Source organism: Limulus polyphemus, unplaced genomic scaffold (assembly GCF_000517525.1).
Source record: "Limulus polyphemus unplaced genomic scaffold, Limulus_polyphemus-2.1.2 Scaffold2662, whole genome shotgun sequence".
Taxonomy (NCBI): domain Eukaryota; kingdom Metazoa; phylum Arthropoda; class Merostomata; order Xiphosura; family Limulidae; genus Limulus; species Limulus polyphemus.
In genome coordinates this window covers 142,362-156,653 of record NW_013668272.1, presented here as the reverse complement: position 1 = coordinate 156,653, position 14,292 = coordinate 142,362, and the positions used below count along the sequence as shown (strand labels likewise).

At 31.4% G+C, this 14,292-nt stretch overlaps 1 protein-coding gene across 1 annotated transcript in view; it reads left to right on the top strand.

The window, feature by feature from the left end:
* The first annotated feature begins 2,538 nt into the window (after positions 1-2,538).
* Positions 2,539-14,292, top strand: part of LOC106467564 (exocyst complex component 8-like) — a 47,101-nt gene continuing 35,347 nt past the window's right edge. The window contains exons 1-4 of the mRNA XM_022395762.1: positions 2,539-2,715; positions 6,395-6,550; positions 8,032-8,127; positions 8,833-8,924. Of these exons, the coding sequence (XP_022251470.1) occupies positions 2,652-2,715; positions 6,395-6,550; positions 8,032-8,127; positions 8,833-8,924 (408 nt within the window). The 5' untranslated portion in view covers positions 2,539-2,651. The remainder of the gene's footprint in view (positions 2,716-6,394; positions 6,551-8,031; positions 8,128-8,832; positions 8,925-14,292) is intronic.

Here is a 14,292-nt window from a genome sequence, read left to right as displayed (position 1 = left end):
CACTTTTTTAATTGAAAGGTTCTGAAGAATCTTTAACACTAGCCGGGACGGCCTATTTTTATTTTCTCAGTGATGGGGGGGGGGAGGCTTTCTGGCCCCTCCTTTTTTTTAATATCTAATATATTTACATGCTGCTAGTGAGAGAACCTGTTGTTAAAATATTTGAATCCCACCACTGGGTTTAACCAATAAAAATTACAAACAAAAAGGAGTAAGTTTGAGATCTAACCAATAAAAAAGGAGTAAGTTTCAGATTTTACCAATAAAAAATTAGTAAGTTTCAAATATAAAACACTCAAAAGACAAACTTTAAAAAATCATTTGTTTTCCTTTGGTGAAAATCTCATGAGTGTTGCAACAGAAAAGCAAGGCACTTTTATTGATAACTGCGTCTACAAAGAAATACTTCAATAAAATCTACTCTGTGATGTAATGCTGGGATGATAGCTCATTTTTAAACTAAAATGTCAATAAAATCCTTTTTCTCATGGATGGTGAACATTATTGAATGTCAAGTATGAGTACATTGTTGTAGAACTGTCAGACAATTCCAAAAAAAAGGCCGCAGGAGCTAGTAGTTATACCTGCCTGGGGGACGGGTATTTCTGCTAGTACAAATAATGCAGCAATACTTTTTATACAAAACGGTTAACCATATAACAAAAGAATCGTCGAAAGTTGATTAATCAAAAGCTTGCCTACTTCCAACATCTCCGACAGCTACTTTAAGTTAAACAGCTTTCTGACCTTCAGCGTCCTTGCGGGAATTTTACGTTCCTGAATCACGTAGGCTTTGTTGATCACTTTTCCTGCCAAAAGACAACTTAAGACTGAAAAGAACACATGAAAGTGTCGAAACTAGTTTTTATATTGTCAAGATTTTTGACAGTTTATGAGCCATTTACTGTGATTTTTTAATAAACATGCAACTATTTGAATTATCTGACCACGTTACATATTGTTACGACAGCGGAAGTCACGTGTCGCTGGTAACACGTAATGCGTATCTAGAAGGATCGGGGAACATCACGAATAATCCAGTATTTGCTAGACGCCCTCTATTCCTGTATATATGCAGGCAAATAAAGCGAGATAATTAATTGAATTGCAGACAGGCAGAGATAGAGACGGACAATTGAGTCAAGCGCAATAGTGACCGTAAGCAAAGTGCGTGAATCGTTGTAAATTATAGCGTGTATAATTTAAAGTGACCGTGGAAATTCTGTGTATTGAGAAAGAATAAACTAGTTTCATTTAAGAAAGGACTTGTTTCGCTGTAGTTCCTCGGGAAGAATTTTTACGGGAAATTAACAAACGACCAGAGACGTAACAATATGTTATTACGCCAATTCACAGAAAATTTTGGATCGTGATGATACAACAACTGCTAGATCATTTCAGCTAGTAGCTTACTATATACAGATATTGTAAGATTTATTTTGGAGGTAGAAACTAAATATTTACAGATCAAAACCACCCCTTGCCACCACTAAGTCGGCGCTTATATTGAAAACTGAGGTAACTTGTGGACCTTTACTGGTATCTTCAACCTACTATCTGGTTTTCTTCTGTCGTTATAAATTTTATACACTGTGGTACTAGACTCAATCATAATAACACCCTGCAATATAACATTAGGCGGTCAGTTGTATGCTTCTCCTCATCCAGCCTCGCCACTGACTAAGAAGAAGGAACCAAAAATTTGCAATGTTTCTTTGGCAAGTAAAGGAGGCATAATTTTGCACTTTTGACAAGGTTACAAGAGAAGTTGTCTGACCTTCCACTTGTCATCAGATTACTAGTTCAGCTATACCTTAGCCAACAACGCTATCAAAGGAAATACCATAGGATCTCCTTCTTGCCTATGTAATGCAGAAGAGCTATTGCAAATATTCAACAACATGGTGGATAGAAGATTCAGCCTTCCTTCAGAGGACAAAGGACCAATGCTGAGGAAAGAACTGTAGTGATGAATCCAAACAACCCAAGATCACTGTCAATATGGAAAATATGTAAAAAGACTTGAATACTCTAAGGAAAATCTACAGCAATATAAATCAACAATCACTTTAAACATCGTCGCGTTTTCACTATAACTGGATCAATTTTCGTACTAGAAACGACGTTTTCCATTTCTTCTGTACTTCTCACAATGCATGAAAAAGATGTGGATAATTTTAGAAGGAGTTTTACGTTTTTAAAGTGTATTCATACAGTAACTATGAATAATGAATACACACAAACTTAGTATTTGCAAAACAAAATTCAATTTGATGTTAATAGCGTTTTACTTATTTTGTAGGATATACAATTATTATTTATTTAATTTTTCAATAAATGATTTTATTTCTTCTTGCTGAGTTGTAAAATATTTTTATAGATTGAGAAAGTTCTTAAATAATTTTCAAAGGGATTTTTCTGGTTCATAATGTTGTATGTTACATATTTCATTATAATTTCAGAAACACAATTACTAATGTATAATAAATAGAGCTCCATAGTCAGACCATTTCCCCTATACTCTGTTAATAGTTTGTTTTGTAGGTGTAACATACTCTTACAAACTCGGAAGTCCGTGCTAGAAAGATATCGAAGTTATTTTATATTGTAGCTGAAAGAAATACTATACATGTATATTATAAAGCCTGATCATGGATTATGAAAATGAATTTTTAATTAAAAAGCTGAATGAACAAAACTTCAACTCTAACAGCTGTAAGTGTAATCATTTATCATTGTAGATAATGTCACTAAACTAACTTACTAAGTTTAATTTGAATTGAAATTTATGTTTAACTTAACTTCTTAAGTAAGTTTAAACTTAAAGACAACTGTAAAGTGTAATATGAGTATACATTATAATTAACAAAGTAACACAACTTCGAAGGCAAGTAACTTTAAATCATTAAATTAATAATAACTCAAAATTTTGTTATTGATATAGATGATGACACCAAAATAAAACCTCTTTCATGCTGTCACTGTCAGTGTGCTGCTGCTTATTCCTGTCTTAGCTCTTGTGCCTTAATGTTTACACCCAAGAAGTTACATATACGATAGTATTTTATATTGCAATTGAAGTGTTACTGATGCCAGTGATAACAGATATGATATTCTTATTTTTACTTTTATAAGGTTTTTAGCCTTTCACAACTCTTTACTTAAATTATTCTGCAGATTTAAAACAGTCTCTAAATTTGTTTTGGAAATATTAATATGCATAACTATAAGTATTAATATTATACTAGTGATAGTAAATATGATAATTACATTAAATCTTAGATAAGTAAGTAGTAAAGGTAACAAAATGTTTTGCATACCATGTGTTTACACCAGACTATAACATTTGGTGTGCATAGGGAATGTGTTCCCTGCACACTTTAGTACTGAATAAAATAAATTCTTTCAAATTTTTAGAATCTGATCAATATTTGTTTGCTCAGTTTTGTCTCTGCTTATTGCAGTTATTTATGATAATATGCAAGTAAATGCTTCTTTATACTAACCAAAATAGGCATTAGATGTGTTACAGAAAGCATTAGATAAGGTGCCTAACATAAGACTTGTTACAAAAATTAAATCTGTGGGTGTGGGAAAAATATTATCAAATTGGATAGAAAATTGGCTGGAGAGTAGGAAGCAGAGAGTAATAATAAATAGAGGTGTGGGAAAAATATTATTAAATTGGATAGAAAATTGGCTGGAGAGTAGGAAGCAGAGAGTAGTAATAAATAGAGTTAGATCAGACTGGATCACAGTTACAAGCAATGTGCTTTAGGTCTCTGTGCTTTGTGATTTATATTTATGTTATTGACTCTGGAATGATTAACAAAATTTTGAAGTTTGCAGATGACATTAACATGTAGTGGCTAACTATATCAAAGATGCTGCAGACTTGCAGTTACAGGGAGATTTAGATCATTTGATGCATTGGGCCAATATGTGGCAGATGATGTTTAACTATTCAAAGTGTAAGGTGATGCATGTAGGTTTTCACAGTTCCAATTATTGTTAACATTTAAAGGGTGTGGACTTTGTGTACTTAGATTTTCAAAAAGATTTTGATAGTGTCACATAGAAGATTGGTTGAGAAAATTGCATCAGTAGGGAATGAGAAAGACTAGTCAATTAGGTTGTAATTTAGCAAATGGAATTCAGTCAAACTGGACTGTTATTACAAATGGAGTGTCTCAAGGGTCAAAGCTTGGACCATTGTTTTGCTTTTTCTTATTCACATTTAAGATATTATTAGAGGTATAATTAATAAAGTTTGATGATAATATTAAACTCTCAGGTATTTCTAACTGTATTGAGAGTTTTTTTCTACTACAGTGTGAGTTGAATAAATTTGTATTTTGCAAATATTTGACAATTGCCTTTAGTTTTAGCAAGTGCATGGAAATGCATTTGGGTTATTATAATTTTGATCACACCTTTAATATAAATGGCTATGTTAAGGTTAAAATCTCTAGAACTGGACGATTAGTAGAATTTGACAATTGGTTAATCAGTTGATCACGTACAACTAATTAATTATTCTCAAATGGAACTTTAATTGTGGGAGTATTTGAGAATAGTAATAATCAGAAACATTAATGTTGATTTATTGATTTTTTTGTGAGTTCATGACACTGGTTAGTTAAGCTGAAAAGCAATGAATTAATTGAAAAATAAAAAATGCCAACATTTATTCACTTGGACCGATGAAATAATTGAAAACAGTAATAACACTAATTTCTATTTGTTGATTATTTTTCATGACGTCAATCAATTTAATTATAATTTTGATTAATCAATTATTTTACTTGATAGTAATTGATGTAATTAATACTCATAGGTAATCAATTATATTAATTAATGGCAGTAATTGCCCAGCTCTAGGTTTCTGAACTTATTTGCTCTTGGAAAAAGAGGTTACATTATTATCTGGGGAATTAATAAGATTAAGGTCTCTTATTTCTTTGCGTTAGATTCTGAAGACAAAGTATGAGAGAACAAGTTTAAGACATGAAAAAGACAGGCTAGGTTCCAGTTAAGATAGTTTTATTTTTCTAACAGGGTGATTATCTTATGGAATGACTAGCCATTCGCAACAGTTGTGGCTGGAACCTTAGAAAAGTTTATGAGGGGAATTAGTGATTTCTACTAAAATAAAGGGTGGGTCAGTCTTGAAGGAATAAGATATTTTTTATACATATACTTGTGATTTTTCTTTAAAATATTTTGATGATAAATAATAATCACAAGTTGATTTACTTATACAAAAGTTTCAGCTGTTAAAAGTCAACATGGTATCAGACAGTTATTAATATTCAAGATGTTGGTACCTCTTTCTTTTTTCTTTGTCATTATCAAAACCCACATTTAGTCAAAATTGATGAAAGGAAGGATATATTTACATTTTTTCTTGATATTAATGATGTCTGAAGTATAAAAGTATTTCCAATTGATTTTGAAACTGGAGTTTTGTGTTTTAGAATTTGTAATGTTATTATTATTATGAAGTTAAAATATATATATATATATATATGTGTGTGTGTGTGTTTAAATATAAGAAAAAGCAAGATTACTAAAGCATATTTAATTCATTTTATTCTTCAAAGGAAACATCTAAAACATGAAATTGAAATTACATTTAGCTATTCATGTCCATATTCAACAAAAGTTGAAAATATTTTAAACTGCACACACTATATCACCAGAAAAAACATTTCACAATAATATAACTAATCAAAAAAATAATAATGTTGTTGTACTTTAAGTCTGCATCTTCAACTGTACTTCTAATTATTAATTTTTTTGTTCAGAAGGCCTAGATCATTGTCTTTTTGTGAATGGTTTACAATTTAGCTGATGAGGAAAACACATACATATATACATCAGTTTTCTCCAGTAGGTATAAAGGATTATCTTGAGTATATTATATATTTTCTCCAGTAGGTATAAAGGATTATCTTGAGTATATTATATATTTTTTCTCATATTTTTGCTTGATGATACATATGTAAGATGATACTACAACTTTATTTTCCGAGACTAACTAGATAGGGATTAATACTTGTATGCAAATGCTGTAAGACTGATACTGTACCTTCTTTAGTTTGGTGTTTATAACTCCACTGCCTTTATTTGTTCATTTTTCATCTAAATTATTATATATTCTACTTTAAGACGATATAAATGCCAATATCTGTTATTATAAAATGAAGTTTAAGAAGACTGTCTGAATTTTACTCTCTCACATAAATAGACATCTGGATAATTTAACTTCAGAAAGTGAGAGAGAGAAAAGAATATTTAGTATAAAAACATTTGTTAGGTTGTTTATAAATAAACTAAATTCTGTGTTTAAGAGTATATTATTAACATTTGGTTTTTAATGGCTTAAATGCAGATGTTCAAGAGTTGACTTTAAATAGCCTTGGTGTGGATGGTTTATTAGTAAAAAGACAATTGGTGCAATCCCTGGCTGAAGAAACTAATGGTTTATTGAAGAAAAATGTGTATAAAAATTATACGCAATTTATTGAAACAGCAAAGGAAATCTCTTGTATCCTTTTTTGTATATGATTATATTACATATATACCAACCTTTCTGCAGTTTGTGTAATTAATCCAGGTTTTTGAGACAATTTTCTGTTTTTAAATTTCTTGGACTTAATTGCAGGTTCTTAAAAAAGTCAAAATAAAATGTTACATTCCTTATAAATTAACTTAATGCTAAAGGGAAAAAATGCAGTACCTCTTGTTAGTATTTTATCAAAATCAACTTTGTTTAATTTATTAATTTTAATCAACTGGATTTTTGTTCTGTTATGGCACTACAGAGCAATGTTTATAGTTGTGGTATTTAAATATAGCATATGTTTTTATCCTCTTGTAATATTATAGAATATATTCTGAATTAAATCTTTGTTCTATATATGTGCAGATTTCACAACACATGGTTGAACAAGCTGTTAAGTTTATTTCATTTTAAAGCGACCTTTATTCCTTTGTTGTTCTCAGAAATGAATAATACCTATTCTTATCCAGGAAAAATATTGCTCAATACAACATGTTGTATAAGGATCTTGGCAAAAATGTCCTTCAGTGGTTGTTCAGATGATATCTAAAGGTTATGGCCCCACCTATATTTTAATGTGAATGACCAGTCACCCTTTGTAAATGTGAGGTTTCTGTGAACTGAGAAAGGTCACATTTCGTGATTCTCATCTAGAATGTCAATTGAATAGTATTATCTAGAAATTTTTCATCTATAGTTAGTCCTGGGTTCAGAAAAAGTGATCATCGTGTATAAGTAGCAGCAAGTACACATATTGTGTTTAGTGTTGAATAAAGATTATTCATTTTGTTGTACACTCTGTGTCCAGTCTCATTTAATTTTATGCTGACTTAATAAGAGACTTAGTACCACTTTGTAATCAGTATCTTGATCAAAACTCCTGTTATCTAAAGGATCTATCTGATAAATCTCTAACATTAATTGAATTTTGCCTGGACATACCACACAATGGTAAGTCATAGCATTAAGGACCTAAGGACTCTGAAACAGTGGCAGCTCTAGCATATTTTAAGATAGTTATGCCCACTTTGGTATTCGAAGTATAATGAATGACTATAATATCAGTGTCAGAAGTTAATATCAACTATATTTTGATTTTGTTAATAAATGGAATATTTCATCATGACAGTCATGAGATGGTTTGCCTCATATCATTTGGAAGAATTAATTCATAAGTGCAAATTACATGTAGATCTACGTACCACATTCCATAATGCTTATTTCATAGAGTATGCCTAAACAATATTAATGTAAAAGTCAAATGCACATGTTGATTGGATATTATATGGTGACTGGCTATACAATAAATTTTATACACGAAACTTGTCATTTTGCTGAAGATTTTGAATATTGATGGATAGTTGGAAAGATGAGGTCATTGAATATTTCTTTAGGTGTCTAAAAAGTCACATTTAAATTATCTAAGTATAAATCTTCTAGAGTTTTCTTTTTGACGTGTTGTTCAGATCTGGAAAGTGAGATGTACCAGTTGAGTCATATGCTTACAGAACAACAAACAATTCTCAGTACCCTTATGGACATCTCCATCACTGGAGAAAAAGGTAAAGTCACTGCAGTAAAGCTTACATCTAAAACTTTTCCATGGGTAGTACTGTATGTACAAGTACTTTTAGTATTAGTTATATATCTAATATGAAAAAATGGTAAGTAAACAGTAAAACATAAACATATTTTTTAATGTTATTTTTAAGACAATGGTCATAAAATGTTTTTTGAACAACAACAACAAAACTGCACAATATACATGCACTACTAGATTTGATTGAAGTACATTAAAACAGTAACCTATTTTCCCCCAATTGAGCATGGGTTCCAGAAAAGTGGCTGGTTACTCAAATGGGTTGTTAGCTGAGAGGAAATTACTAATGTAAATAATAAGAGATTTATTTTAACTGAGAAGCAAAGTATTTATACTTACACACACACACAAATTGTTTATTTTTAATTAGAAGTAAATAGAGTAAGGCTCAATAACATGTGTCTAAAACTGCATGTGAAATGGCAAGTTAGCATCTTAATGCATTACCCATAATGCCTGACATAAATAGTTTTCCTTAACTTTGTACTCATTCTTTCAATTTTTTTCCAGCCTTTGTTAAATTTGACTTTTTTGTTTCAGATATACAGTAAATGTAAGATATAGAAAAAGTTGTAGTGAGCTTTAATAACTCATAAACACATCTAAATGATAAGTTTTTCAGAACCTTCTTAATTTAAAATTAATACATACTACAATTTTGGTTTAGTGGGAAGTAAATCTGAAGTTCAATCAGACAAGAAGGAGGAAGAAAGCAGAAAGAATTTGTCTTCACTTCTAGAAAAAGTGGAAGGCTGCGCTGTAAGTAGGAATTGGTCTAAGTTTGTTCATTCTGGTCATAACCAGTATTTGTCTGTAATGTCTTATTAATATTTTTATATTGAGGTTTTTGTTTTGAACTTTGTGATATTAGTTTTATTCCATCTGTGAATTTATTTTTTGTTAAGGAATTACTTCTCATAATGTTATACTATACTATATCATTAATGCAGTTTTTATAATAATCATTATATATATATAATGAAATTTATGTGTCAGAAAAATTTATATTATCAACTTTTAATTATTATTAATTCTAAAAAGTGTACGTTTTATTCATATTAATTCCCAGAAATTATGTAGAAAGTCTAGTACATTATGTAAAATTGTTATCCAATAAATTTAGGTAACTCTAAATTTTGAACTTAGAAAAAAAATGTTTTGATAGTTGTTGAAACATAATGAGTTCTGGGATTTCCACACACCTATTCACTGCATTTCTACTTACCATTCATCTAAAATTTGCCCGAAAGAAATGCATCTAGATACTCACATTTCTGAATAATCATAGTAAATAATTATATTTAATGAAGCTCTTTGGTGTAATTAAAAAAGGTACTTTTTATAAATATTTAGTTAATTTCAAAATTTAAAAAAAAATATTGAAATAGTTCTTTAATGGAATAACTAGTTGAAATAGGGAAAATAAATATACAATTATTTTAAGTTATATTTATAACTTACTGAAGAGGAAAAAAGAAGACTGGCAAGATCAATGACCAAAAATTAATTACACTGGACAACAACAAAAAATTTACTATTGGAGAAAACTAAAGTGATTTTGGGTAATTTGATGGTTCTGATTTTAAACATGTAGTCAGAATTTATCCATAACCTCTAGATTTTGAGTTATTTTGATATCTCAATATTTTATCAGCACAGAGTGAAATACCATGCAATCAGCTCAATTTAATGGGTGAAAGGCATATGGTTTTGATAACTTCAAACATTGAATTGATGCAGAATTCAAAATATATTGTTCATATATATTTTTTTAAAGTCAGTGGGGTTAACAGAAACAAAATGGCAGATCATCACATTTTCTTTAGCAAAGTTGCTGTTGTGTATAAAAAAAAATAATTTTGTGTATGCAAAAATTATGATTATTAAAAGCCATTTTAGCATTTTTGATCACTAGCTATAAGAGAATTTCATGTAGATTATGATTACATTTAAGTATTTAAAATTTTTTAATTGTTATTTTGGAATCTACTATAGAAAAGATTAAAAACATTTCAATATTTCCTCATGTCATATTCAAATATCTATTAATTTAAGGAGATGAAATATAGGGATCATTGGTAAAGTAACATTGGTGAGGATAATGAAGCTAACAGTATGGTACTGTGAATATGATAGAATAGGTAAATTAAGAATATTTTATGTCTTTGTTTAATTTTTGTACAATTGTATAATGCTTTATGGTGGTTTTTCAGTAGTATATGTATTTTGCATAAATAATTCAATAAAACACTAAAATATTCAAATAGAATCATAATGTACATAAAATTCCCCCATAGTTAGAGTGATGGTTATACATGCTAAATGACTTTTTATAATCATCTTATTTGCGTATACATCCTCTACATGAAAAATTAAACATTATTTTGTTTCTGTTAATCCCATTCATGTGAATTTGGTATCACAAAATTAAATTTTTTCTGTGTATTTCAGTGAGAATTTCTTTTCTCTCCAGAGGTCTTTTCCACTGGTTTGTAGATGACCAAGGTCAATGTGTCAGATGCCCTCCTACACAATCCAATTTCCCCATCCTTCAGATATTTTTTAAGTTTTGTATATTAGAATCATGTTTTCAAATTCTGTGTTCTTTCCTTTTGATGTAGCTTTGGTCTCCTGTATATCCAAATCCTTTTTTCACACCCACACAACATTTGGTACATCTGGGCATCTTCTTCAATTCTTGTCTCAGCTGATCTCAGCATTTTCCTCTCTGTCTATGAGCCATGAAATATCAGGTCACCAAGATTTGCATTTCTCATTCTCCCCCTGCTTTTGGGAACTAAGGGTTCCCTGGAGCCCCTCATTCTTTTGGGGTGTGCACACACATTTATCTCCTCCAGTGGACCTAACAAGACCAATGGATTCTTTGTCCTCAAATGTGAACCTCTCCTCTACTCGAGGATTTATCATGGTGGGTAAACTATGCCAGTACTACATCTTGTGTTCCTTACCAACCCCCAGACTGGACCTCCATCTCTTCACCAGTGCCTCTCTCTCATATTTGGCATTTCTCTGAATGACAGCATGACTTCTGGTATTTGGACCCAAGACAAGAATTCACATTAACATACTCAAACTTCTCACTGTTCCTCAGGAATGTGTTCACTTTTTACCTCTTCTGATGAATCACTTGGTTACAATCCACTCTAACAATTCCACTGTCATTTCCAACATCCACCCTCTAGGAGGCACTCGTTTCAGGCTTCTTTGCTTTTGGGCATTGGATTTCTTCTTCAGAGCTCATTCCCATTGAATCCATCTCATCACTTGTCATGTACCAAGAGCTATGAACTTTGTTGTGGACCACCTTTCTTGGTCAAGTCACATTCTACCCACAGAGTACTTTCCCCATATCCAAGTCTTTTGTTGGGTTTGCTCTCGGGTTGGGCACACCTTTCACAGACACCTTTTCTACTCCTTTCAATTCCAAGCTTCCTCTTTTCTGGTCCTTCATACCTTGTCCTTTGGCTTTAGCTGTCGATGCTCTCAGCCAGACCTAATCTCACCTTTTTCTATATACCTATCCCCCCCCCCCCATCCTTCTTCAACTTCTCTCTCAGGTCCTTGTCTTGATATGCAATACTTCTTGTTGAGTCCTCTTTGGCTAGCTCATCTGTAGTTTCCTCTGCTTTTTTGCTTAGTGTCCAGAACCCTCCTTCCTCTACCCATGTCTCTTCTCTGTTGTTTCAATCTCACACATCCCTTTCTTTTTCATTAAAGGATATCGTCTTTCCATCTTCACATGTACTATTGGTCACCCCTCATACAAACTAATGTGCCCTCTTCTTGCAGCCAAAGTTTGTCCAGTAGAGTCAAGGTGAGCACATACTATACAGTCTGATCATGCCCTAACCACATTACATGTATTAACTTGCCAACCATTTGTGTGCAGGTGCTCAGTTGGTCATGATCACCTTCTGTCCATCTATCCTTTCCCTCTCTTTCATCTTTGGAGAAGAGTATATGCTGGTTGAGAGGAGAAGTGGTCTCCCATGGGTGTGCCCTTATGAAGCCTCTGCCATTGGGTCTCACATTCCATGGGCTTTTCCTTCAAATGCTTTCTGAATGGAGCTCAATTGTTGAAATTTTGTTAATTCACAACTAAGAAGTTAACATTATGCTATCTGAAAATGTATTTCTGATAGATACTTACCCCCTCACACATTCCCACCTGTCCTTCTCACTTCTAGTGCACATTTTTTTCTTATCTCGTCTAATATTGAAGTTATCATGTGTGTAAGTGCATAGTGGGAGTTACTTACTGGACATGGAGATTGTGTCATCCTACTACTGGTGGAGGGCTATTATGACATGATGACATCATCATGCACCTGCACAGTTCACATTAAATATAAATTAGGTGGGAGTTTGCTCAAGGTTAGAAGAATGCAAATCTAATAGACAGTTGTGCAAGGAAAATAGCATTTCTGTGTGTAGAGTTGAGTGAGAATCTATTGGAAATACATTTTCAAATTAGGAAATATTAACTTATAAATGAAAGTGAAGAATATTGTGTAATAATATGTCATCCACACTGTACCTACTATATCCAGTGCTGACCAGCCCTTTTGCACATTACCAGGGTTCTTCAGGCTGGCTGGGATATGACAGACATAATAGTGGTTCGGACACTATTAATAATAGCAAACTATTTGACAGCTGTTTTGGTGTGAACTGGAATAAGTCTGATGTGTAACTTTTTCATCAATTTTATTTAAATCACAACACATCAGAATTAGGATAAGGATTTTATAGTGTTATATTATTTATTTACTTTAACAACATTATTTTTCACAATATCATGATTCACATGAATTGATGAATCAAAAACTAATATTCAGTTTGGTGATAAGATTGCTGGATAAAAACACATTTTTAAGAAGTTAGATCTACATTACAGTCATCAGTTATTTTTAAAGTTTAGAACAATGTCTGATTTCTATTTTGGAATATAAAAATGTATCTTGAATGGAAAAATATATCATATGAGTAGGCCTAGCTAGGAAAAGCATTCTGTGGTATAATTTTTGAAGGTTAAGAATTCATAAGAATGTTAAGTATAATATTAAAATATTTATTACCTAAAATAAATGATTTTTAAACAAATTATCTTGCAAGCTTGTATGTTAGATAAAACTTTAAAGGCTTTTCCATCAACATCATTCTTTTTTAGGTCATGAAACAAGAATAAAATCATGTTTAACATTGGAAATAAATTTTTGCAAAACATATATATTCAGCATTTTGCATTTATTCAGATCATACAGGAGAATGAATGTGGTTTTGTATTAACTTGAATGTTGATTGAAGTATAGAGTATGGTATTTTTGAGATTTTGAAGTTTAGAGATGCATTATAGCACTTAAATGTATTCTCTCTGTGTACATATATGAAGATGTGTAAAGTGTTCACTGTGTAATGTTGAAGTATAGGATTGTGGTGTAGTAATTACAGTGTATTTCATGTGGGTTTGTGTAGATGAAGATGTGTAAAGTGTTCACTGTGTAATGTTGAAGTATAGGATTGTGGTGTAGTAATTACAGTGTATTTCATGTGGGTTTGTGTATATGAAGATGAGTAAGGTATTCATTGTGTAATGTTGAAGTATAGGGTTGCAGTGTAGTACTTGCAGTGTATTTCATGTGGGTTTGTGTAGATGAAGATGTGTAAAGTGTTCACTGTGTAATGTTGAAGTATAGGGTTGCAGTGTAGTACTTGCAGTGTATTTCATGTGGGTTTGTGTATATGAAGATGAGTAAGGTATTCATTGTGTAATGTTGAAGTATAGGGTTGCAGTGTAGTACTTACAGTGTATTTCTTGTGTGTCTATAATATATATATATATGGTATGATGGATTTCTAGTGAATATCAAAGAATTCAGTATTTTGATTGTAACAGTGAATATTTATTTTTTGACAGTTTCTATCTTCATGATGATTGTTTTAAAACAGTTCAAGTTATGGGAGTTATACCTGTCATTTTCTACTAAGGTTCCTCTTTGTAATGCTATTACTCGGAAAACACCATATACACACCAAACTTAACTAAAACATTAATGTTGTACCACATTGTGGTAGGAAACATTTTTCAAGGACATCCTTTGAGAGA